This window comes from Aulostomus chinensis, chromosome 4 (assembly GCF_037954235.1).
Source record: "Aulostomus chinensis isolate RoL2024-O1b breed Wild chromosome 4, RoL_Achi_v1.0, whole genome shotgun sequence".
Classification (NCBI taxonomy): Eukaryota; Metazoa; Chordata; class Actinopteri; order Syngnathiformes; family Aulostomidae; genus Aulostomus; species Aulostomus chinensis.
The window spans coordinates 14849000-14875426 of NC_141323.1; the positions used below are offsets into that span (position 1 = coordinate 14849000).

The following is a 26427-nucleotide window of genomic DNA, read 5'->3' on the forward strand; positions in this document are numbered from 1 at the left end:
AACTGGGACAGAAAGAAACATGGCAGGGTTCTATCTCGCTGATGTTATTGGACTTCCTGTGGTGTGACAAACCCTTGGCGATAAGGAAACAACGGAATTCCAGCGCTGATCCCGATATTTAAAACCGGATAAAAGAATACAAAAAGTTTTTAAAAAAAAATCTCTTCAGTCATTTGCTGCTTGGATATTAAATGGCGGTTTCGCATTCAGCCGATTCCTCGTGAGGCTTAAAAGATGAAAAAAAAATAAGAGCGAGTCACATTTTTTTTATAAGCTTCTTTTTGAGAAGCCGTGGTATGGAGAGCCAAGCTTCGGTCGTTTCATCAAAAGGTATAAATATGTATCTTATTTAAATTCCCACTTAAATATCCAATTCATTCTACAAATTAATAGCCTATAATCGATACACACTAAACATGTTCTGGCAGTCAGGTAAAATTGATACCAAGGATACACGATATTTAACTTTGGCGCCAATATTTTTTACAACCTTTATGACTGATATTTACCAATATTGATAGAAAAAAAAACATGTTTATGTGACATTTACGTCCTCAAAAATGTCTGTCAACACGGTGAATGTTGAAATTTGTTCTTCAATTCTAAATCATTTGGAAAAGATCATAATTTATCCATTTACCGTTTCTTCCTCATAACCCAAAGATAATGAGACAGGCATCGTTTATAAGTGATTTATTTTAAAAATGGCCAATCTCTGCTGATATTATCCTGCATCCCTAATTGATACGTGACGCATCTTTATAAGTTTTTTTTTTTTTTTAATATTCAGAAGAAACTGGTTTATGCCAAAAATTTCTGTTACTTGAGGTGCTGTTTTTGTGTTTTTCTGTCTTGTGAATGGATTAAACAACCCTCGGTGAAGAAAAATTAAAGTCTGAGCAACTCTATCCACGGCTGGAATGAACACCAGCGTACAACGAGCAAACTGAGAAGATATTCCCTCTAATCGAATGAACCAATAAGAATAATTGCTGACTATCCCTTTTGAATGTTTTGGCAAGCGTGCAGACAATCGGCCGGCAGGACAGTCAGTTTGGATTGTTTTGCAATCCTGGATTCTACCCAAAAAAAGAGGGGAGGGAGAGAAAAGGCTATGTACTTCAATCAAGCATCATCAAGGACACGTCAGCGAGCTCAATGTCAAAACAACGTCGGTTCAAGTGCTGTGACATGTGGCATTGATGGACGGCTCAAGTATGAGGAGAGGCAGCACTGGATCGTAGCTTTATGCTTCCAGGGATTTCTGGGTTCTTTTCCTCTTAAAAAGGTTAGAAACAATGCAGGTGCTGACTCACTCAGACCAGAGTCCACGCCAAGAAGCCAAGTCGACCCAAAAAAAGGAAGTGGCAGCCGCCGGGGGGGGGGGGGGGGGGGGGGGCAAGGGCATGACACAGGGCATCTGACAAGACATTAATCCAGTTAATAAGAAGGGATTGAAAGATGATTAGTTGGAGAAGGATGGAAAAGGGGTGGGTGAAAGCGAAGAGCATAAGGATGTGAATAGATAAAAAAAAAAAAAAAGGCTAGTCTATGAAGAGGGCTGAGGAGGGCTTGTAGGAAGGTGTGTGTGTGTGTGGGGGGGGGGTGGTGGGGGGTGGGGGGTGGGGGGGTCAGGCGCTGATGAAAGAGTCCCGTGACATGAAATATCTTTAACGGGGGTTGTCATATCCTCTTTTGCCCTTTCTTTCTCTGCGCTCCCTTTTTCTTTTCCATCTTCCTTTCTCCCAGTCGGAGATCCACTGGAGTGCATTAATCTCCTCTAAGGTCGGGTAATTACAGCAAGGAGGGGGGGGGAAAACCCTCAACAGAAGCACATACTGGTTACAACTGAAGGGCTGACTGTTGATTCACCCACTCCTGTCACAAGCATGTTCCCTTTGGTTGATTCTCATTCAAAAGTTAATTCAGAGCTTTTCTTTTTTCTTCTTTTTTTTTGTTTCTGTATTTTCCCACTGAGGGAAAAAAAAAGGGAAAGAAGAGGAAGTCCCTTGAGGCACAATCAAATATTGACAAACCAGCTCCCACACCTGTTTGAGTCTTTGGGGAACGTAAATAAAAGCTGTGCCTGCAGTCAAAAAATTAAAAAAAAAAAAAATCTGTGCTTTTTTAACCAAACGGCTGCCATCTTAGTCAAAAACTAAATGTCTTTGGCCTGGAATACTGGAACGTCATGAAGCTACAATGAGCCGTCATGTAGTACAATAACACAATGTGGTGTGAAAATGAGTCTTGTTTACAGAGATGCCTGGTAAGCAAGATTTAAGTAGGGGTTTTTTTTCTACCTAAGAGGAGATTTCAAATAAACAAGATTTGCTTTAGCAAAGGCGGGAATGAGATTTATGGGACGGCGCCGCTTGGCAATAACAGACTCATTGTTAACATGACACGAAAATATAAATGTGTGCGTCTGAAGCTGGAGAATGGGTTTCTGACAGGGTGACACACTTCAGAGAGATTTATGGAAACAATAGCTTAAAAATAAATAATAGGGCGAGAAGAAATGGATTATGCCGAGGCCTTCAGCCTTCTGGTGATGTGGACCGCTTCAAATATTGTGGGTTGTTTTTTTTTTTGTTTTTTTTTGAAGAGGTGCTGATACACAAGATCAAAATTTGCTGAGGCTCCTCTTCAAACCCTTTGGAATGCTTCATTTAGAACACAATCACTGTATCCCTTTGGTCTCATTGTAGCAAAAAACTCATATTCACTTAAGTCACACGAACTAAGCAGTTTTGGTTCAGGATGCTACTGCAGCAAGCCTCAATCCCCCCTTGTGGTCCCTGAGTCCCTGCTGGACCACCAACGCAAAGTTGCTTTTTTTTTAATGAGTCTGTGTGTGTGTGTGTGAGAGTGTGTGTGTGTGTGTGCGCGCGCGCGCGCATGCACGTGTGTCCGCACGCCTCCTCCGAGTCCATTTCATTACGACAACCTTGTTTTCTTGTAGGGACGCCTGACACAGCAGTAGCACTGACGCCTTCCATATCCACAGCCGTAGGGACAATAAAAGACAGTGCAATGAGAAAAGAGGAAGACAGGAAGAGATGCAATCTGCCCTACCTCTTCTTCTCCTAAACCTGCACAGAGAGAGGGGGGGGGGAAACCAGCCAGGACTTCAAAAGACAGAAAAAAATTGCAAAGCTCTCAGCTTTTCTCTAGATGGTCTCTGTGGGTTAATTAGAACTACGACCCCCCCCCCACACACACACACGCACGCACACACCCCTCATCTGCTTCCAAGTGCATACTATGCATTCACACATACAACTAAGTGCCCAGTGCTTTATTAACACAGCACTCTCTCCACTGCACACACTAAACAAATCAGGCTGTGGTTGATCCGTGCAGGGGTGCTCGTGGCATCTATCAGGAGGTGAAAAATTGTCATCAGAAATGTACTCTCTTGGTGAAGTTTGATTAAACATAGCAGGTGTGTGTGTGTGTGTGTGTGTGTGTGTGTGTGTGTGTGTGTGTGTGTGTGTGTGTGTTCGTTCAACATCCCTGGCGAGTTTTTCCTGTTTCTTTGAGGAAAGAAAGTTTCACCTGTGAGCGAGAGTGACAGTATGTGAAAGAGGGAAGTCGAGGAAGATGAGTCAGAGCAGAAGATGGAAAAAGAACACTGGCCTGTTCTTTCTCCCGCGATACTTAAAATCTATATGATGAGAAGAAGCATTTGTGTCTCCTAAAGGACCCAAATAGGTTAGATAGAGGGTAAGAGGAGGGAGGGGTAGAGGATAAAAGAGATAAGTTAGTGAGATAGAGGGAAAAAGGGACAAGGATGGCAGCTGGCTGGGCACTTCATGCATCTGGCAGGGGTGACTCGTGGAGCCATAATGAAAATGCAGGGCGAGATCGGGATCAGTGTGCAAGAGGCCTTCATCCATCAATGGACTCCCATTGAGGAAAGGAAATAGATAAAAGCAAATGCGTGGCAATTTCCAACCAAAGATGGACTGTTTCTACATTTCTCTGGCTGCGTCTGGAGGAAATGACAGGATGCTGCTAAAATACTCTGAGTCCAGTCGGTCCAGTACAAACCAAAGTCTGCCTCCAAGTAAATTCATGCGCAATCGAACAAAATTCCAACCCTTACACAAAAAACCAGGGAGCTTTTCCAGCTTTTTTGTTGAAGCAGGAGCCGTTGTTTTCTAGGAGCGACTTCAATTCCATGACGCTTCTGATTTGGGGGTTCTATTATCAAAAAAGAGGTTTCAAAAAACAGCAGAGGTCTTTTTTAAAATAAAAGGAATTGGGAACTAAGATATTCTCAAAGGTAAGAAATTACACATGTATAGTATTTGATAAGCAAAAATGGTAAAAAATAAATTAATTAATTAACGGAATCCTTGAGGGACTGGTAGTAGGACAACTTAGCAATGCCTCTCATGATCGAAAGAAACGCCGTACTAGATGTACCTTTCCCCTTCACTGATGTTTTCATGTAAACTGATGGAAAAGAAAAGCTCGTTTTTTTGTTTAAGTGGGAACCGAAGGTCATGGCAGCACCTGTCCTAATTTGCTGTCAGGCAGTTACAGGGGACGGGCTTTGCCTTTGACAAGGGCAGTATGTGAATGTTTATGAGGGAGAAGAGTGGAGCTGCTGTTGAGAGTACGCTGGGTGTTGCCAGAGGAGGCACCCTGTTGCCAACCTATAAAAGAATGCGCTTTTGTCTTTTCCCTCACTCGAACAAAGGGCCTTAAAAGTTTGCTCGCCTCTCAGTTCGGAAGGATGGTGCAGTCTATAAATGAATGTGAAGTACGCTAAAATAAATTCAGGTGATTCTTTCACTTCACAGACGTTTTATGTCGACAGTTTTATGACTGCTGGGAGTGTACTCATCACTTTGATGGTTCCATAGTTGCAGTTCTCCATCTAAAGGGGCCTACCTTCTCTTTCCTCTGTCGGCATGCTTCCTCTGCTGAAACCAGGGTTTTGTAGTAGGCGCTGCGCTCGGCTGTAAAGTGGACCTTGGACAGAGCGTTTTCGACCAGTGCGACAGACAGATTGACGCCTTCGATGTGCAGCCAGCCAATGAAGTTCCCTGCTTTGTCCATGCTCTCCACTTCAACTTCCACCTGGAACGGGAAAGGGAAAAGAGACTCGGTTAATGTTCTGTACCTCCGATTAGGTTTGAGATTTCATTAAAGCAATGAAGTGGAGATACCACCTCTGAGGAAAGGCATCGATGGAGGCCCGAGAGCACTCTATTGATTTGGTTGCACACACACAAGATTCTATTTCATTGCTCTACTGGGGATTTCCCAGCCCTTCAAACACACACACACACACTTTTCATCTTATGTCATGGAAATTTTGGTGAACTTCTGTCCATGGCATTCACTTTTGTGCATTACAGTCTATTTCTATTTGCAAGCAAAAAGACATCGCTGGACCTTTGCAAACACGACAAGCGCCTTTAAATTAGTTTTGCGTATGCACTTCAACCTTAATTAAGACTCTTAATATTGTCACGCTACTTTTTTGCAATGTAAATCATTTGCAATTAGTGACAGCCACCTTGCAATTCCCTAAAGTCAACAAATGAGGGCATTGAAAGAGCTAACCCTGCTGACAAAGGAGGAAAAGATTTCACAACATTGCCCATAATGGTCTAAAACTAAATTGTGCCTATTCAGACTAATTATCTATTCATTAGGTTTTTGTTTCATAAGTGATGGACGAGCAGGGGGGTGAGGAGAAGAAGAAAAAAAAAAAGAAAAAAGAAAGAAAAATCGATTGAATTTTTTTCATCTACTCTAAAGCCTCAGTCAGCGAGAAAGTGAGAGGGCAGGTGTGCTGAGGAGATAGGGAGAAGTCAAGCGATTAAGACTCAGGCTGCTTAGTGCTCCGGCCACAAGGGAAATCTGAGGGGAATTAAGTTTGTAAACTGCTCTGCCTTGTTCTCAGCTTTTATTAATGAATGTATAATCTGTTCTATTATCAAGCAGAAAACTGACAAGCTCGGCATTTATGGTCGCTACATAGATTTCAAGCTTTTTAGATCGCTGCGTTTTGATTACGCACTCAGGGCAGGACTATAAAAAAAAATGGGTCAGAACTAGTCTTCGGGGGCACAAATGCCTATTGAGGGCTCCTGCAATTTGTGACACACGTAAGTATTTTTTTAATAGTCTAATTGAGTAGAATACTAATTGATCACCTGTAATTAACTTCTTGAAAAGGGGCCACATCTGTTCACTTGTGACCACCCTGACGAAGGCACGTTCCGAAGAAAATGTGAGAGTGAAACACTTTTTTTGGCGTGATGTTCCGTTGGTCTGCACATCTAAATGTTTGGGTCTGGTCCACATTTTTAGCCTCAGAAATGTAAAAGAAGTCCTGTACAGGCGAAATAAGAAAATAAAGCAGCGGCTTATAACAGTTACATCGATGGACTCCCCATGGGTCGCCCACCTTCGCAGCTCTGCAGTCAGTTTTCTTTAAAAGAATAGAATGCGTTGAAGCCACTGCCTGTTTTTCTTTGTTCTGCTTTTTTTTTTTTTTTACTCAATCAGTGTGAATATCAAACACGTGCATTTATGAAACCGAATTCGTGGGTGGAGCCTTAACTCTGGAACGTGACGACAACCAGGAGGTGCTGAGGAGGAACAAACAGTTTTTGGACCGTGTATGTGCGTGTGTTGGTGCTCTAACCATGAACGGGAATGTCGCAACCCCCCCCCCCCCCTCCAATCAGACAATACGCATTTACCTGTGTTGAAAAGAGCATGTTTTAATAACCGACTTGTGAATAAATGGGTTGCTGATTCTGAATGATTAAAGCCCTTGGTTGATGATACGAACGTAATTATTGGTATGAATGTGCATACATTTTCAACTGAAGCTGTGCTGCTTTAGAAATCTCCAATTATAACATTGTGACACTTGCACCCTTGTTCATTACGTACCCCAGTAGCAGTTCTACGTAGCTCTGTAAAAGAGTATTTTATGGCTGAACTGTTGTACTGAATCACATTACATTGTACGAGTGTATGTAATGAAGTGGCCGGTGAGTGTGTATATCCTCCCAGGTCCTGACCGTGATACAATCCAAGTTCGCTCAGACCTCTCGTCTCCTCATGTATAATCTGCTTTTTTTTTCTCTCTTCCCTCTTTTTATTCTCCGTCTGTCTTCCTCCGTATCGCTGTCAAAGACACTCACCCCATTTTATCTCTCTTTGTCTCTAAGTGCAGAAGCGGTTACATAACTAGGCTATTAGGACAGAAATGGTCCTCAGTGCACCTGAACGTCAAACGAGGGAAGTGGGCAAGTGCAGGGAAAAAAGAAAAAAAAGAGTAAAGGCTAGAATTTACGAGAACTATCAACAGCCAACAAAATAGAAAATGCAAAACAAAAAAAATTTAAAAAAGGGGGGGGGGGGGCGCGGGACACTTCCTGAAAAAAAGACCGCAGTTAGTTTTGTAAAAAGAATTTCAATTTGGCAGAAAAATAGGAAGTCTATTAGAAGTTACCGGCTTTGATTGGTGCAGCCAGTGGCCTTGTGGAACAAGATCAATCGTGCTGTTATGAGAATTGATGTTAACATGTGACACCCAGAAACTGGTTAAGATACACTGTGGATAATATTGAAGGGTAAATAATTGACAACACACACACACACTCAGTCTTGAAGTCTCCCCATAATAGAACAAATTAGCCTCCTTTTTCTTTTTTCCCGGAACACTTCGAGGGGAAAATTCATTAACCACATACTGTCAATGTTATGATAAGGAAAAATAGCCTGCAACAGTACTCCACTGACAGATGTGCTACGACTGCACATGACATTCCTATCAAACAGGCCTTCTCAGGAGTAGTTCACCAGAATGCACACTAATCAGTGCGCCGCCATGATACACAACTCACAAAAAGACGCGCTGAAGGTCATTTTTTTGAGCGGGGGTGAAAGCTGTGATTAAAAATAAATGACTACAATGGCGCAAATATAAAAGTACGTAGATCATTTTAGTCTTCATGTTGTCCTGGGGTCAATTTTTTTTCTTTTTTTTTTGTAGTTTTTATGAGTTTATTTTTAACTCAAAAATGAGGTGTAGGTTCACGCAATTCCAGGAAAGTAACTTGTGGCATTGGAAAGAAGTTCACTAAAAGGGTGTAACACTGAATTTGGTGATGATAGATGATTTATGGCTCGTGATCGGAGCAGAGGGGCTCAAGCTCGTAGTCGACGTGAAGTCAACATAAATTGTGCGGATTAGCGTCACACAACACACTGACGAAGTAGCTGGTGTGTAACACTGAGACACAAGTTTAAAAAAGGAGGGGATGCATGAATTCTAACCTTAAGTCAAGCATCCCCACAAATACAGGACCTGCCATTAAAAAGGTGGAAGCAGAAAAGAAGCTGGAAAAGGGTAATTAATTGGTTATATTTGATATTACGACGGGAAAATGAATGTATAAGAAGAGAGCAGAGGCCCAATTTTACACTGAAAGAATAATATCGGCTTGGAGACGCTTTAAATCAATACCAAGACAGCAAAGTAATGCTGTGTTGGTACAATATGTCACACTTAATATCACTGAAAAATTAACTGATCATAGCTGGTTTATCCCTCAAGCAGTCTTTGTCAGTAATGAGCAGCTTTCACTTTCTCTCACAGCCGTTCCTATTGTGCTTTTTTTTTTTTTGCTCGTTTTCAACCGCTTGTCTGACGAGTGTTTTCAATCATTCCTCCGTCACGTTCCTCTGCTTTTGACATGCTGCTCTTTGTGTCTTTAAAACATCTTTTTTTTTTGATTCAGCTATTTAGTTAAAAGGCACTTTGAAGGGGGTTTGAGTTGTGTTGCGGCTGGTCTTTGACATTTTTACTCGACAAAATGATGAAAACATGAATGTAATCTGAAAGGGTTGAACGGTATTTTTGAACGATGTATAAATGCATTAGGATTTGATTTATGAATAGAAGGACGTATGTTTTTGTATTTTTTTTTGAAAAACACAGAAATGTGTCTGTAGAATATTTGCTTGCTGGAATCTCTGCAGCCCTTCAATATGTCATTTGTTTTCATGCAGATTTTGCCTTGAATACATTTTGTGATTGGGTTACTGCAATTTTTAGACTTTTCTGAAGTTATTGCATGGGCCTTAACTCTTGAAAAAAAATTCAATTTATCGTTCAGTCCTAGTTCAAAGTATTCCTTACATGGATCCAAATATGACAATAAGCAGCTCTGCCACCCACCAACTCTACAGTTTGGGTTCATTCTTAATGTCATTTTTGGCCTCAAGGAGCAGCTAACGTTCAGTTAGCGACAAGCTGCAGAACCTAGAGCTGACTAAATAGACTGGAAAGAGTAGAAGAATAAATAATTAACTTAAATCCGCCAGGTAGAGAAACCAAACCTTTATATTCTTTGTAACTTCTAAAACTGTTTGCAAAGACATCCCTTCTTTCAGGTAAAAATTTTATTACTGACGAATTTGCAAATTGTTTTCTGCTGTCTCTACACTCACTGAGAAATGTGACGAAGTTTTCCATCCATTTTCTACTGCTTATTCCTGTTCAGGGTCGCGGGGGGGTGGAGCCTATCCCAGCAACCTTCTGTCGAGAGGCGGGGTTCACCCTGGACAGGTCACCAGTCCATCACAGGGCCAACACATAGAGACAGACAACCATTCACACTCACAGTCACACCTACGGTCAATTTAGAGTATCAATCAGCCTCGTCCCCTCTTGATGTCTTTGGACTGTGGGAGGAAGCTGGAGTACCAGAGAGAACCCACACAGGTACGAGGAGAACATGGAGACTCCACACAGAAAGATCCCGTGCCGGAACTCGAACCCGGAACCTTCTTGCTGTGAGGCAACAGCGCTAACCACTGCACCCCCATGCCAACGTTTTTTTTTTTTTTCTTTTGCTCCCTTTGGTTGCTCCGATAACCTCTCCTCACTCTTTTCTTAGAAAACAGCATGAATACAACGTTGCCATCCCAGAACACAGGACTAAATTTCAGAGTTTTAACAAAATACCCACATGGATTTTTGGGTTCCTCCTCACTTTAAAGTAAATAGCTTTGGTGACAATGTGGAGAGGACAGGGGGGGAGGCAGAGTGGAAACTGCTTTGAGTCGAGCCCAGATGGTTCCCAGCGGAGGCCTCCTCCGAGCCAAGATGGCTCCCGCCGGAACACAAATGGGCTCTGGTAATCTCATAAATGCCGGGATTGTGTCGACGCGGTAGATGGAAAGAGAGAAAAGGGAAAAAAATAAATAAAAATAAGCATACACAAAGCCACATGTTTGTGTGTGCAGGCACATACGCTGCTGCAGTCATTCAAGTAAAGAAGACAAAGCCATTTGGTAGCATTGAAGTGAAACCTGGCCTAAGGGCATGTTTTTAAACCGCGGCAGATTTAATTCACTTAACTGTTTGAAAGTGAGAAAGAAATTAAATAAAAAAATAAATTACATAAAAGACTGGAATCTATGTCAGAGCCAAAATATGCACTAATATAAATTGAAAAAACCCACTAATTTAAACACAGGGAGGAAACGGAAATTAGTTTTTATCAATAAGCAATTTTAAATACCCAATGGGCAAAAATCAGGACCCAAGTCATGTAAAAACCCAAGTGGCACACAAGTTATAAAGAATATTCATCTGTTACTTAATACATATATTATATGCTCTGCTGTCTCTCAGAGGGAAAACAACAGTCTATATAAATAATGCAAACCATGGAGGAGTACAATTGGTCTGTAAGCACAGTGGATCATCATTAACATGGACGTACACTCAAGTTTGCATGAGTGTGTGTGTGTGTGTGTGTGTGTGTGTGTGTGTGTGTGTGTGTGTGTGTGTGTGTGTGTGTGTGTGTGTGTGTGTGTGTGTGTGTGACAGAGAGAAAAGTGTGAGCTGGTGTGTCCTGTACTGTGCAAATGTCAGCAATGAACACCAGCAAACTGGTAGGTGGAGACAGTCTGGCACGTCTTCATTTATTCTCATTAAGCAACAAGGAGGCTACAGTGCTAAATCTGTGCGTGTGTATCTGTGTCTGCCAGAAAATTACGTGACATATTAAAATAATAGTTAAACTAACAGTTTAAGTGCCAACTCAACAGCGCAAGCCATGATCGTCATTTAGGTTTGTTTTTGCATGCTTAAGTGGAATTGCAGACTGGAGTAACAGGGTCAAGTGTTCATCACAGTTAATCGGAGTGTGTGTGTGTGTGTGTGTGTGTGTGTGTGTGTGTGTGTGTGTGTGTGTGTGTGTGTGTGTGTGTGTATGTGTGTCCAAATATAACAGGTACCTGAGGCCAGTATTGCGTTTTTCTTTCTGTCCTACAATTACTGCTCATTTCCCTCACCCTCCAGACTCAGACGGATCAAATGAAACATGAGTAGTCACAGTTCAAACACAATTGTACCTGAAAAACTTTTCATGGTTCATCCATTCAGCTTTGACGTCAGTTTTCATGACCAGATATTCTGTTGCCGGCTGATTAGCTAAAATTAATGACACAAATGTGCATTAACATGTAAGGAGAAATACCCCCCCCCCCCCCAGTCAATTACCATTTTGCAGACATTCATGAAGCAAAATTCCATAACTTTTCAAACATTTTCTGTTTTTATTTTGTTGTGTTTGTGAATGTTCTATCATTCCAGGCCTTGACACAGCCGTGACTCTTCCAGGTTTTTCATTCAGTGATGGAGAGGGGAAGCGTGTGGGCTCCGGGGCAAAGGGATCAAACCTTGAAGCAATGAGTGATCCTAAGCCCCAAGAATTAGGTGCTAAGTGCAGTGAAAAGGGAACTAACGGGGGAGAGCGGGCAGATGGTCTCTGTGCCCTAATTCATATTCCCAACTTTCCTCATCCACTTACAAAAATCAATCGCTCTATACACTTTATTCAGAGCCATGAATGCCACGTGAGAAGGACAGTTTGTCCTTTATGTGCACATGTGGATTTAAGTAGAAAAAGCAGAGTGTTGGCAGGTCAGTCTCACTTCTCTCGGCCCAGTCTTGCGTGAAAACTCCATTGGGGGATATGTAGAGCCCCATCCAAGTGAAGTCCATCATCTTGCAATATTGCCCCATCTGATGGCTTTATAAGGCTCATTTTTCGAAGTGGACACAGACCTGTATTCGAGGATACATATATTTTTTACCCCCCCCTAAGCAACTAATAAAACCATAACCTTGATCAGATTTGAACCAGAAATCAATATCTTGTGAAGGTGTGTCTGTTTGGCGGAGACGGTTAATCAGAGCTCAACTGCAAACGAAATCAAACCGTCTGAGACGACTGATGAGGATGGAGAAAAATAACGGAATGATAGCTGAGTAGTATATACACCGTTAATGAGACCGCTGCAGGAAGCCATGACAGTTCTGACAAAAAGAACTGTTTTGGCTTCGCGATGCAGTCCCTCAAGGATTCCACGGAGCTGTTTTTGGGATTGCTACAGTCCAAAATGCTCAATTCTGTGGCAATTTCTCTCAAAAATTTCAAAAAAAAATTGCAGATTATTTTTTTGTTTGATTTTTGCAGAAAAATATGGATTGCCTCCCCCATTGTTACTACATAGAATTCTACTTATTTACTCCCTATGGTGACGTTCTAAATCCCAGAAGGAGCTGAGAACATTTTTTTTTTCTAAATTGTTAAATAAAAGACCCCTGCTATAAAATAAGTGCATACATTCTTAATGAACAAGAATCAAACAGTGGTTCTATTATGAAACCCAGAGTAATTAACCACAAAACTGTATGCACAGGCGTGCAATAGTCAGTTTGAGCAGCACGGGAGTGCAATCTCTTGCAACTGTAAGGTCATATGAAATTCATGTATTCAATGAGACAGGTTGGCTTCTTCGTTGTTTTCACATGGATGCTTGCGCAAGGCCATAATGCGTCAGAATTCATGTCACTCCATGAAAAATGCACCTTTTTTCAATTATTGCCGAATTTTGTAAATGTTCCAGACCCAGCATTTTCTTCGGAGTTTGGCCAATTTCGCATTAAGTTACACAACCGCAGAATTGCAATTTTCTTGAGGGACTGGCTATAGGAAGGTGACACGTGACCAAACCCCCCCCCCCCCCCCCCCAAAACAAAAAAAACCCACCACTACACCATGTATGTCATAAACTCAAAGTTCGAGAGGGATAAAAAGGTAAAACTGACAAGCTGCTCCTATTTTTGACACCCTGAATGTGTTTGTGTACAAGATGAGAGCTGTCGTTCGATTTAGAAGCAGGAGCCACGTGGCATCCTGTTACAATCATACCACAGCACTTCATCAATAGTGTATGAAAATTACCAAGCTCCATAAACTGCTCTTAATGGAACACGGTAGCACAGCATAACTGGGAAATACAGAAACAGGTAAATCCCTAAACATACATACAGTACACTATTTAATTATGATAAAACACTTTTTTCCCCCCCAGAGGTTTTCTCTCTTTTTTTTTTTTTTTTAAATGCCTAACTATATCGTCACCAGTAATGCTAAGGCAGAAAACAGCTAAGTGTGTTAGCATGTGACTAATCAGAAAGGGCTAGTTGGTATGGGTAAAAATCCATAAATATAGATCACCTTCTACAAAGAAAAAAGAAGAAATGAATGAATTAAACAAACCTCTATTGATCCCTTAATGGCATAGATCAGGCAAGGATGTAAAGTGTGTGTTAATGGGGCCTGTAATTAAAAAAAAAAAAAAAAAAACACACGCACACAGGGGAGAACAGTTGCAGTCTGTGTTAAAGAGTTGAGCTTGCAAACTGATGAACTGTGTATCGCCCCAGTACAAAAAAGGTATATTAGAACTAGAGATGCGAGGATATGATTCCAAAAACGATTCATAATAGATACAGAGAGACTTTAAAGAAATTTGATTGATGCAAATGGAGTTTATCATTATCCTGACATGACTCAAGTAGCTAATTTGCAGTGAGAGGTGTGCTTTCTTCACTCCAAGACCATTATTACAGAGAACAGGGAGAAAGCTTAAGTCACAGTGTGTCATCATTGTGAAGTGACAACCTCCTGAAGCTCAATAGCAGCTACTCGAGGGAACAGGCAGAGTCCTGGTCGTCACCCTGGGAGAGGAACCGAAGAGGGTGGAGTCATACTAGTAGTTTGGGGTCCAAATCAAGAAAATTAAAAAAAAAAAAAAAGGGGGGGGGGGGGGACTGGGCTAAAAGGCAAATGAGGACTGGATTGAGATTCAGAGACTTTAATGTGTCTCCAGATTCCAAGACTGCTCAGACCACATTCAGAGGCGGTCTTGGGGTTGGATACGGTGACATTCTTGCGCAAGCAAATGTGTCCTGGGCTTCTGATTAAGCGGAAGAACATACTTATTCTAGTTGCTTCATATTATTGTGTCTTGAGGATAGAGATACCAAAACACATATTACAAGTTTGCAGTTTGGTCTGTCAGGAACCCAAGAAGGAACTGACCCCATTGATACCGTTCTGATCTCGTCCTTTAGTTTCCAGCAGACAGCACATTGGGAAGTAGGCTTTGTCATGGTATGGTTTTACTCATTATGTTTTTGTTTATTTGTATACAGAGTTGAGAAGTGAGATCCGACACAGTCTATTGCCCTAAACCCTAATTTGTCGTAATTAATGATTCGATGCCAAAAGAATCATTCTGACAGGAGCCATTTGTCATGTTATGTGCACAGCTGAAAGATATTGGCTGACCTCAAAAAATTAAACACTTTCTCTCAATAGAATAAAAACAATGCAGGAAAACGATGGTTTACTTTGAAAAATGACCTTGGAAGATAAAGACTACTTCAGCCAAACCATAAATAAAAGAGTGGTATTCTTTTGGAGATGAAAAGGTTGGATCAGGTGAAGCTTCGCATCAGCCATCCTAAGCCCATAGGGTCCCTGTGGTTGCAAGTTATTGACTGTTCCTGCATTGGTGAACTGGCAGCACAGCTTAACACTAGGCCAAAAGGGCCAAGCTCTGGGACCGACCAATACTAAACTAGGTTGGTTCATTAGCGACCAGGCCACAGGCCAGCATGGACAGCTATTTGTCAGATGTTGATCGAACTAAGTCTGGAAGAGGAATGTTGTAGAATACGCCGGTAAACAAATGTTTCCCATGTCCATAAGCAAAGATGAAAAGTTGTAACAGCGACAGGGCCGTTCTTGACAATAGACTGGAAGTACCTTTGATTGTACAATAATAAACATGGAGAGCAGAGGTTATGTTAAGTGAAGGGCTCAGTTTACCGTGTGATGCCAGAAGGGGCTTCACCTTTGTAGAATATTGCTGCCTATGATGATCCCTGCAGAGCTGAAGTGTGTCTCAATATGGCTAAATTGTTTTTTGAAAACAATTTAGCAGCACAAGGGCTGTTCTGGGAATGACTTACTTACTCGCCTGGTCTTAAGTTATGGCAGTCCTTGTATTAAGCGATACAAATACTTTATTGGCACAACAGCAAAGTAAATGTTGCATGCCTCCACCCCTATGCTTTTGAGTGCTTTTTCTCTGCTTGTCCGCCTGTTTTTCGGACAAAACACAGTCTCTCACTTCTAATTCTGAAGGGTCGCAGAGAGGGATTAACTCATTCAGCTGTCTGGAACACTTTTGATGGCCTGTCCTAGCTGCACATGTGCTTGCTTTTTTGTTTTTTGTTTTTTTTTTTCTTTTGGTAAGAGGCAAGCTTGTATTTCTATTAAAAAAAACATCTTTTATGAATAAATCCCTCAATGTTGATCATGTTTTTAATTGTTTTGACCCATTTTAACAATGACTGCTTCTAGGAAACGTAGTAAATCATGCACACTGGACAAGAGTGGGGTGTGTGTGTGTGTGTGTGTGTGTGTGTGTGTGCTTATGTGTGTTTAGACTCTCCCAGAGTGATCAATGCGACTCAGGGGGTCCCATGTATCACTGTCAGTGGCAGGCTGCTGTCTGTCGGTGGCAAGGTGGAGAAAAGTCAAATAGCTTTTCAAATGGCCAGAGCCATTACGGTCAGCCAAACAAGCATGATCCCCACCATTAAACCTGCCTGATAGCCATTAATGAGTTTTTCTTTCATCAATGGACAATTGATGTTTACTCCACATTATTATTCTGACAGAAAAAAAAGATAAAGGGAAATTGGTGGAGGGGGTTAAAGGAGGATATACCAATGCAGACGCGAAAAGATGATTCAGACAGATGATTTGGCCTTGTTACCCGTTCGTCTTTTTGAATTCGTAATTATATCCAGGCATTAATGTGCAGGTTATGCTAGGATGGTTTCATGCCTCAGATAAGAGCCCGTTAGAAATATCACCAAATTTAAAAGATGTCTTTTAAGTCCACCATCTGTCAGGTTTCATCCAGCTGGAATGATTTTTTATTTTTTTTTGGTCAAGTCTAAGCCTCCGCCTGCACTAAGCCAAGTCTGAGGTCTAAGAGTTAATCGTACACAGAGAAGTCTTTTCAAAGAGCTTCGGAAGACTTGTGACGCCCTCACAGAAAATGAGTCAAAGCCAGAGAGAGAGAACACAGAAGTCAATAGTGAGTCAATCAGAGCAGAAGCTGGTATTGTCCCTCTGCAAATGACCTACAGTAGACGACCAAACTAAAGCAATAAATTATGGAGAGATCTCCCGCTGGGGGGGGGGGGGTTCAATTGACTGTGCTACTGTAGGCATTTTAAGTGAACTATTGTCAGAATGAATGTGCGCTATGCTGGTGATCTGCAATCTGAAATGTCAATGGCCCTTTTACTTTCTGTTGGGCTGGAGTCATAGAAAGTAAAAGAACATGTAAATTTACACATTTTAGACATTTGGAAATCCATTTACAAATGCAAGAACAAGGTGATACTGAGTAGTAATGGAAATGTAGACCCTGCAGGCATTTCCAATGCTGGGTGACCAAAGTGATCACCTTACTGTGCTGCCTGAAGTCCCCACCCCCCCCACCACTTTAAAATAATTAGGAGGCTAGGAGTTGGTCAGTGATGAAGTAATGCAAGACCCATGGCGATGTAATGACCGACAAGCTTCAACATCAGTCAGTCCCTCTCGCTCTCTATCTGACCTGATGGATCGATACTGCTGTGAGGGAGCTTGATCTTTCTACTCTCACACCGCATCTCGCTGCCGCGGCCTCCCATTTCAGTTCAGCACCTAAAAACACCTTTGGTCCTGCGATTTTGTACTAAATTCACACTTTATATATCAAACTCCTACTGTATCTGGGAAGGTTTGAGGACCAAAAATAAAGGATCGGCAAAGCTAATCATGCCAAACCTTTAGTTAAATTGGTTTATAGATCCTTTGTTATCGAGATGAAATAAAGGCCCGGCTGACACACAGCCCAAGAGGCAGCTGAGCAGGTGCATGGCACCGCATTGGGCCTTAACAGACCAGTTATTAAAATCAATATCAGCAATAACTACAATCCATCTCATTTTTAAGAGAAGGGCAACATGGCATGCCAGTCGATTAATATCGAGCCACATTTGTAATATTGTTAATACTGGATAATTCCCCTTAACTGGTTGATTCAAGGGTGCGGGTGGGAAAATGAAGTGGGCTTTAAGTTACTGAGTACATGTTTAAAACAAATGTCCCAAAATCATTCCCCTTTGGTGCATTTTCCTCTTTTTTTTATCAACACCACAATATGTTGTAGCAATCTTAGATCAAGACAGGGAAAAAAATGAACAAAAGGAAAACTACCTAAACTGCATTTTGGAAACATGGGGGGGCGGCATTATCGGAAGCAAATCACAGAGGAACACAATTTCTCATTTGGATTTTTGCCACAACTGAAAATGGTTAACATCGGGGAGAGGGTACCAGTGGCTTTCCGCAGACATGTAAGGTAGAGAAAGAACATTCAGGCTAATACTGGGCCTGTGTACTCGCTGCTGTAATGAGGACGGTGCGGTTAACGATGTGCCGACTGTCATTTACAGCACTCGTCCAAAATAATCCTGTTTATTAATTAATCTCTTCTGAGGCTTACAACTGTAAAGATGATAACACAGTCTACCGTACCTTCCGCGTTTGTCAAATCCCCCAACAATGAGTGCAGTAATTCAGATCAAATACACGGACACCCTTTTTCCTCACTCATGCTCCGCTTGCTGAAGCTTTATGAATCAAATAAAGAATTCATAATGGAATTTTAAATATTTATAATTCTGTGTCTACAATGACAAAACTATCACATTGCACCCGAGATAGTCCTATGTGTTTGGGGAGGGGGGGGGGGGGGGGGGGTGGCATGGAAGAAAACCCAGCAGCAATCTTGTCTAACACAGGATAGTGAGTGACAACCACATCAGATTCTTCTTCTTCTTTTTTTTTCTTTTGCTCAAATAAAATTGTTCCCCAAAGAGGAATTGGGTGCAGCACTTCCAAGAAGATGTGGATAGAATTCCGTTGATTTAGCACTAAGTGCTATATACTGCAGCAATTTGGTCAAAGACATAAACTGCCATTAATTGACTTTTACACAGTGTTACATTGCATTAACATCAAGAGAATCTGACGAATGTTCATCACAATTTCTCAGAGCCATTTTTTTTTTTGTCCATCCAACACTACAGGACTCATCATTTCTGGTTATAAATCAAAAAAGAGAATAAGAAGAATTTGTAAATGTTCTCATTTAAGAGTCTGAACTAAGCACATTTATGGAATTGTTGCTTGGAAGAAAAAAAAAAAAAGGCAGAGAGCAAGAAGACAAAGCTGCATTGGCACTGTCAAAACATTTCCACACCCTTCTGGTATTGTGGCGATGTTACTCTGACTACCGTGACCTCACATGGAGAAGATGGCGAGTGAAAGTGAGAAAGGGGCCGCGTGACAATCATGGAAAAGGCCATAATCATTTGTCTCCACCTCCTTTTCTATCCTCTTCCACCAGTTGACACAGCAAATGGCATAGCCAGCCTGTGTCACTCAAAAAGCCATTTCTGTCCTCCCAAACTGTCTGTGCTGACAAAGTGAGAGAATGAAGGAGAGGGAGAAAAAAAGGGGGGGGGTGACGACAGTGGCATTTTTCAACATGGCGTTTTGTCTATTTCTGTGTGCTTGTCAAAAGGAGAAGCTCTGCCCGGTTGCTAGGGCTGGCTGGAGAGTTGTTAGGCAGGGGTTGAGCTTTGAGTGCGGGAAAAGTGCTGGAGATGAGCAAGTGAAGAGGTACTCCATATTGCTATAAAACAGTTGTACAGTAAAGACTCAACAGTGCAGGTGAGGCTGCCAGGAATCCAATGAGCCGAAAGACATTACCGCTTCATCTAATGGCGTTTATTCTAGTTCCACATTTAATTTTCGAAACAGGTGGAAGGTGTAAAGGGACAGAGCAAATGGGCAAAGCCTTGAAGGATTACTCATTTTAATCACAGTAAAAAATTGTTCCCCTAATTGTGCAAGTTAAGGACATTTACAGACCCTATTACAGGCAGCAACTCTATACCTGCCGTGCCAACAGGTAGCACGAGAAATGATCTGACCCCCTTCTGCAGTGTGCAAGATAAACCCTCTTGAAAAAGATGGCGATATCGCTGCTTAATTTTGGCAAGCCAGCTCAACCCCTCTGTACGTTTAATCTCGTAAATGGCAGCTGACGATCACCAAATGAGATCGTGGAATGAAGTGGTGTGTGTGTGTGTGTGTGTGTGTGTGTGTGTGTAGGAGTGAAAGGAATGATTCAATCCAAGTCGTACCTGCTTTGGAGTCATAGAGTTTGTCTGTTGCTAGACAACAAATGATAATTCAATAGCAAATACGATTTGGCCTTATTTATTCCTTTTTTGCAAATGTATTTGTTCTCTCTCTCTCTCATACACACACACACACACAAATAGGTAATCAACCATCAAGTACTGAACCTTTTCATGTAAGAACAGAGGGGACATATTTAGTTCAGGAAAACAATACGATTCTTATGAATTTCCCTGCACATGGGAGAGTCAATAGTTCAGAGTTGGTGTACTTCCAACCTTTGATTCCTGCGCATCTACTCAAGAAAACATGGATAAACCGATGTTTGTTTGGCACAATAATCATCAACAGAACAAAATTAGCAAAGAGAAACAGCATCTGAAGTCAGTCAACTGTCACAGTTGTCTTTACTCCAATCACATACAACAGCATGTTAGCCGTCATCCCCTCCCATTACTTTTCACTGAGTCGGCTGCTACATTTGCCGTGTAGGGGAACAAGAGGAACAAGGGGGAAGATGGAATCCTGGAACTGCAAATTTGGTGACACTCGCGTTGCATTTCTAAGCGTATTTTTGTTGATGCCACTGCTGAGTAAAATGGAACGCAGCATTTGTTTCGAGCCTCAACCTCACTTTTCCTTCTTTTCCCCTTTGTGGCCGGGACTGTCACAGGCTACATCAGCTCGCCTCCATCCCCACAAAGTGCAGACAAAGGAAAACATATCAACTACAAACTAGTTACACTAGTAATGCTACATAGGTCCATCAAACACATCCCACAGCTAACGGTGAGCTAGCTGAAAATATCTGATGAATGAAGCACACAACCCCAGATGATGTCATTTATATTACTTGCTAAAAACATACATGGCTATGTCCAACCGGGTGAGCTACTAATGCCAATTAAAAGTTACATTGCTTCTGATAAATAACCAACACTTTGTAAACTTTAAACTGCTGAATCTCTGCTTGTTTAAATTAATGTCATTTAAAAAAAAAAAAAAAAAAAAAAAGCTGAAAGCATGACAAAATTAACTTTTAGTTATATTTTTCTGACCTCAAACTGAAATAAAGCTTATGCTTATTCGTCAACTTATTGAAAGCATATCTACTGGTTCTCATTCAAACGCAGCCATGTGTTGATGTGCTGTTGCCTGGGACTCTGCAGCAGAACATAACTGCTCAGATGGTACAGCTGTATCGGGAGTGCATCGATAGCATCTCTGCTAACGGTCCCGTGACACCAGTTTGTAATCACTTCTCTCTGTAAATTTCCAATCATCCCTTTACTCTGTTTTATCCTGGTGGCAGGAGAACAAATAGAAACGAGTTAAAAGACTGAGTATCGAAATGCCTCCATAATAAGGAGACAAGGGAGAAAAATGGGACTAATGTTTGTGCAATGAGATTGAAACAAGAGAGAAGAGGAGGCTACAAATAACGAAATAGTCTGAAGGTGCGAGTTTTTTTTCTCCTCTTTTCCTGTCTTCCCTATTTTTACTCCTCTTTCCGCCTCATAAAACAGAGCAAATGCAGATGCTGCTAATGACTGCCATTACTGTGACAGTCACTGACATGACTGTCGTGCTGAAAAAGAGAGATGGAAGATGCAGAGGGACAAGCAATGAAAGAAAAAGAGGGGAAAAAGTTTGAATTAGATATTCAATCTGAACAAACTTATATAACCTTATAAATTACATTTGGAACAGTGACATTTTTATGTTACTTTAATTTCCCTTTAATAGACATAATCAAAGTGCATTACTGGTAAACTTAAAAAGGGGAGGGGGGGGTGTATGTCTCATGATTCCTAATAAATTAAAAAGCTTTAAAATTAAAATGTTCAGTTTAATTCAAATGCACGTTTGACTTAGTCATGATGTCAACATTGTGTTTTTCCCTCTTGGCAGCGTCTTAATAAATGTGGCTGACCTGAGTCGGACTGCAAACCGATCACTGCTAATTCACAGCTCGATACATTACAATGCCATCAAGTACAATATGCAAGATGGTTGAATAATTAATGAGGGCACATGAACAAAAGGGCATGAAAAATGTCCTTAAGACAAATGATGTCACTACACTGTCGGAGTAGGTTCATCACAGTTTTATGGACATTTCTTATCTTTTTCCATTGAAAATGCTGTGTGTGTGTGTGTGTGTGGGGGGGGGGGGGGGAGATTCTATAAAGCTAATCTGGGGTTCTACTTTCATTCAGGGCTTTAAGCACACAAATCTAAGTAAGATAGCATTAGAAATGATTGAAGACGTTCCAAGGGAAGACTCGCTACATGTTTAACATTTTTGTGATAATTAAGATGTGTCATGACCCACTGCTTGACACATCTACTGTATGTTTGAGAATAACATGTTACAAAGAGCAGCGGTAATGGCTTCATACCACTAGCGGCTCCATCGTCAAGTTGGACATGAGACATGAGTCCAGCTCATGACTCAAAGTCATCACACGGGTTAAATCATAGAGTAAAATAGTCAAAAATGTCAGCCTTTTGTTTGATAAACACCACAGACGTAGAAAATCAGAATCAGCTTTGAGGGTTCAACTGCAGTTAGATGGTAGCTGTCCTTGTTTCTTGAATGATACGGATATTTAGCTGAGACTTTTTTCAAAGGCCATCACCTATTTTTCCTAAATGTTAGGCCAAAGGATCGATAGATGAATACAGTAATACAAATGATTTCTTCATGGTTTAAAAGATGCAAAAAAAATCTAGCAAGTTTAAGAAGTCTTTTTTTTTAGTCGCCCCGGTCTCACACAACATTGGAGTTTTTGGGGCAGGTGGAAAAAGGCACTTTTAGTTAGTTTTTTTGCCTAGAAATTTTTCTGTTGTGGCAAGAAAGCCAAATTTATCTACATTCTAGAGGCGTGAAACTAAAGGCTAAGATTCTGATTTTTTTCTGAGCAATTTCAGCGATGCCTGTGATGTTGGCGAACAAATACGTACATTAGCCCACTAATTCAGACCCGTTTCAAAATGTTGTGACTTCTCAATCCTCAGTCGGAACAAAGCAGCGATTACTTTTAGCGCCTGTACATACCGTATTGTTCCGACGGTGTTTTATATCTTGGAAATAGACCTGGGAAAATGGGCTTGTCTTTTTTTTAATGCAGATTTAAACTTTTACATATCAGTCCATCTCAAGAATAGGTGGCACCCAATACCTGTAAAACAAGTGAGCCCCAAAAGTCCTGGTTAAGGCTTTTTTTTTTTTTAAAGGAAAAGTCTTGAAAAGGGGGGGTCATATTAGGACTGGGATCACGTCATATTCTAAAACATTTACATTTGCGAAAAAGACACACACATTTATCACATCTCAACCCTGTATTAATTTCTATACCACACACACACACACACACACCAGAGATAACTGTACTTGATAAATTCGGCTTTGAATGCACAGGAGTACTTTTAACTCCACCTGGTATAAGGTTTGACAACTGTATCTCCAAATAGGACAGACGACCCTGTTTTGTTGTGACAATTGCACACACAATGTTCATATTTCATTTAAACAATGTGGCCACAGGGAAGAGAAGACACCCTACTATTGCAATATACAGTTAACCGCAACAAAACTCTTGTAGCCAGCTCAGCACTTGTGTTGCCCAGGCTTGCTGCTTGGAAACCCATGCAACACATTTTAAGAGGTAAATCCCAATGCCTGCAGGCTGTTGTCTTGAGGTTTTTCTACTGAATGAGGAAATGGTGAGCTCAATAGCTTCATCAAAAAATAAACTTAAAACCAATGTGTCTCAGTCGTTCAATCAACTTTCTGTCATTCATTGCTCTGCACAGCTGAGCAGTGAACAGATGGATGACAAAACGGTGATAGGCATCGAAGAAGAACAAATGACGCCCCTTGAAGCGTCAGCTTGCACGTAGGTAAGCAAAGCCCCCTCCAGACAAAATGTGCATGACACAGATTCCAAATTTGTTTCGTTAAAAGGTTTGTGAATCAGTTATTCTTGTTCTCCATCCCCCGTGACCACCTCACAGAGGTGTAACAGACGTACACATTTTCAACCCAGTCCATAAGAGTAGTGCCCTCATTGATTCGGCACAATAATGTGAAGCCATCTTAAAAGTAAAAACTCTGAATTAGCCACAGAGACACAGCAAATCCATACTGAAAGCTGAAATGCAAACAATGGGCGCAATCAATGCCTGACTTGGGCAAATTACCGTTGTTCAACCATGTATCAAGACAAGTATGGGTGGGGGGTTATCATGGGAAAAATTTACCTGGCCATTCCTGACTGCGAGACATGGTCTGCAACCTGGATGTGCAGTAGGTTGAAATTTAATAAAAAGTAAGTATTTATTTAATTTAAGTTGTTTTTTTTTTTACTCAACTACTAGCCTGGGTGAAGTGCTCTCTCCTTAGTATAAAGGCTGTAACCCTTTTTTACAGCCTTTTTTCGAGACAGGAACATCATGCCGCTGTTATGCCTCACCGTCTCTAGAAGAGACGGAACGAAGGAACAGATTGTTCTGCATCTGATCCGGCAGCGAAGGTAGTCACAGCGCCGAATCAGCATTTGTGTAAAAGGGACAGCCAGAATGGCAGATCAGCTCGTTCAAAACCCCAAAGCTGTCCCATAGACGAACGTCCTGAGGCACGCTTGCAGTGTCTGTTAGGAAGGAATGGGCTCATTCGGCCACGACCGCTTACGCCCGTATGATCCCTAGAAGTATTCTCCTTGCTGTTGTTTGGTCAGAGGTGTTGTGAAATTGATCACAATCTCTGTCTGTAGCTCCTGCATGGTTCATCTCAGCCCAGGGGATGACCGTGACAATGATTGTATCTTGGTATTGAATACCTTAGACAAACATAGATCATGCTTGCATCACCCGCAGCTGCAAGCCATTACATCCCTGAAGGGACAGGTTTCTCACCATCAGGGTGTGGTCCAGACTATGCTAAATGCTCAGGGACATCTCATGAAATGGCAGAGAAAATGGTAAGCATATTCGGTAGGTGAGCCCCTCATCAGATTCTTGGCTTCATCGCGTGTGTGACTTTCGACCTCTTGCACATACGTCCAATAAATTTCCAAGTATTACAAACCGACTGTGGCGGTCTTCCAAGATTTATTGCGTGTTTTTTGAACATTTGTTAGATTCATCAGCCTCCCATTCCTCTCAAGTTTATGTTTACAACAGTTAAAGGCTAGAATAGAATAGCTACATTATACATTTAGTCTATTCACTTGATATCATGGAACATTTAAATATTTCATCGCATAATAACCCCAGACATGTATCCCAGCATGACTGTATGAGACAACTGTGTAGTCTTTCTGAAAAAAAGTTACCTTGGGGACAGTCAGTGACAGTAATGTTTCCATCCAATGGACATATTTTGTGTATACTCTTACACAAATTAAAAAAGGGTTAGTTACATATGGGATTAAAATTCTACCAACTATAGGAAGTGAATTATAAATTAACTTATATTTTTAAATCCCATTTGTTTGAGAAAAACAAAATACCCCTAAGCATGTCAGCAGCATACCACTGGGAAAATGGAGTATTAAAAATGCAACCTATCAAGTTTTTTTTTTAACACAATCTTCCACTCAGCACAAAGTAAGCAAAAAGTGCAATTTCCCAAACAAAGCATGTCCTCTTCCATACTGTGCAGATGTGTATTGCTGTTACATAGCAGTCATCAGATTAAAAAAAAAAATAGAAAAATTACCACAAATGCATCGCAACACAAGGCCATGTCAGTCAGATGTTCACCCTCTACCATTATTTTCCTTCACTGGTTTCCTTCCCTACCTCTGCTCAGAACAGGTCTGACATGCCAGTTTTAATCCCCCAAAGCTGTGCAGAAGACAAGAATAAAAGGCAAAATAAGGTTCAGCGTGCGTGTGTCTCAGATATGCCCACATTAGCAAGATTTTATGCAATATCTAAATGTAGAATAGAAGTACTTCAATGTAGCACTGAGGCCCACGCGGGTTGGTTTAATCCATTCTCAATGCTTCAAAGCTTTATGTGTTTTCTTATCAGGCGTCAGAGAAGTCAATCACACCTGTATGTGTGTAACAGTTTCGTGTTTGTGGGTTGTGCAGCAAATGTGTCCCTCCCTTCTTCCCTGACACCAGTATTTCCCTTCATACGCATTCCCCCACACAAACCCATGTCATGCGTATTGGTACTTTGGAGAACTCAATCGACATCCTACCCTCTGCTCCCCTTAGTGACTGTGTGGGTGGAATGGCTGTGATAGAATGGACTGCTGTATTATTGACTTCAATTTAGAAAGTGCTGCCTGCTGCCCCCCTTACCCCTCCCCTCATTCATAGCTGGAACCCTGCTGAACCCCACCCGCAGCCTACCTCCAGGGGATATACCTGATTGCACTGCTATGAAAACACATTTATGCAAGGTTGCAGGGCCTGAAAGGACTGGTAGGTTGAAATGTTTGGGGTACTTTTTGTTTAGCCTGTATAGCACATTCATTTTTTTTTATATCCAAATATGCTTTCTAACAACTTTTTTTCTCTTTTTTATATTCCTCAAGCAATGATGTCAACATCTACCTCAAGTCTTTTTCCTAACTTTTAAGCCTTTCTATACTCCACTGTCGCCAACCTGCATGGGGGGACAACTGCTGAAGGGTTGTATTACTGGAGTTACACATACATCCGCCTCACAAATTTGTTACCGTGCTGGCTGAACTGGCTCCCCTGTATGCGATTCA

General features: G+C 41.4%; 1 protein-coding gene across 1 annotated transcript in view; it reads right to left on the reverse strand.

Annotated features, from left to right (window-relative positions):
- snd1 (staphylococcal nuclease and tudor domain containing 1) overlaps nucleotides 1–26427 on the reverse strand; it is a 176049-nt gene that overhangs the window by 58936 nt on the left and 90686 nt on the right. The window contains exon 17 of the mRNA XM_086202009.1: nucleotides 4906–5094. Within this exon, the coding sequence (XP_086058135.1) occupies nucleotides 4906–5094 (189 nt within the window). The remainder of the gene's footprint in view (nucleotides 1–4905; nucleotides 5095–26427) is intronic.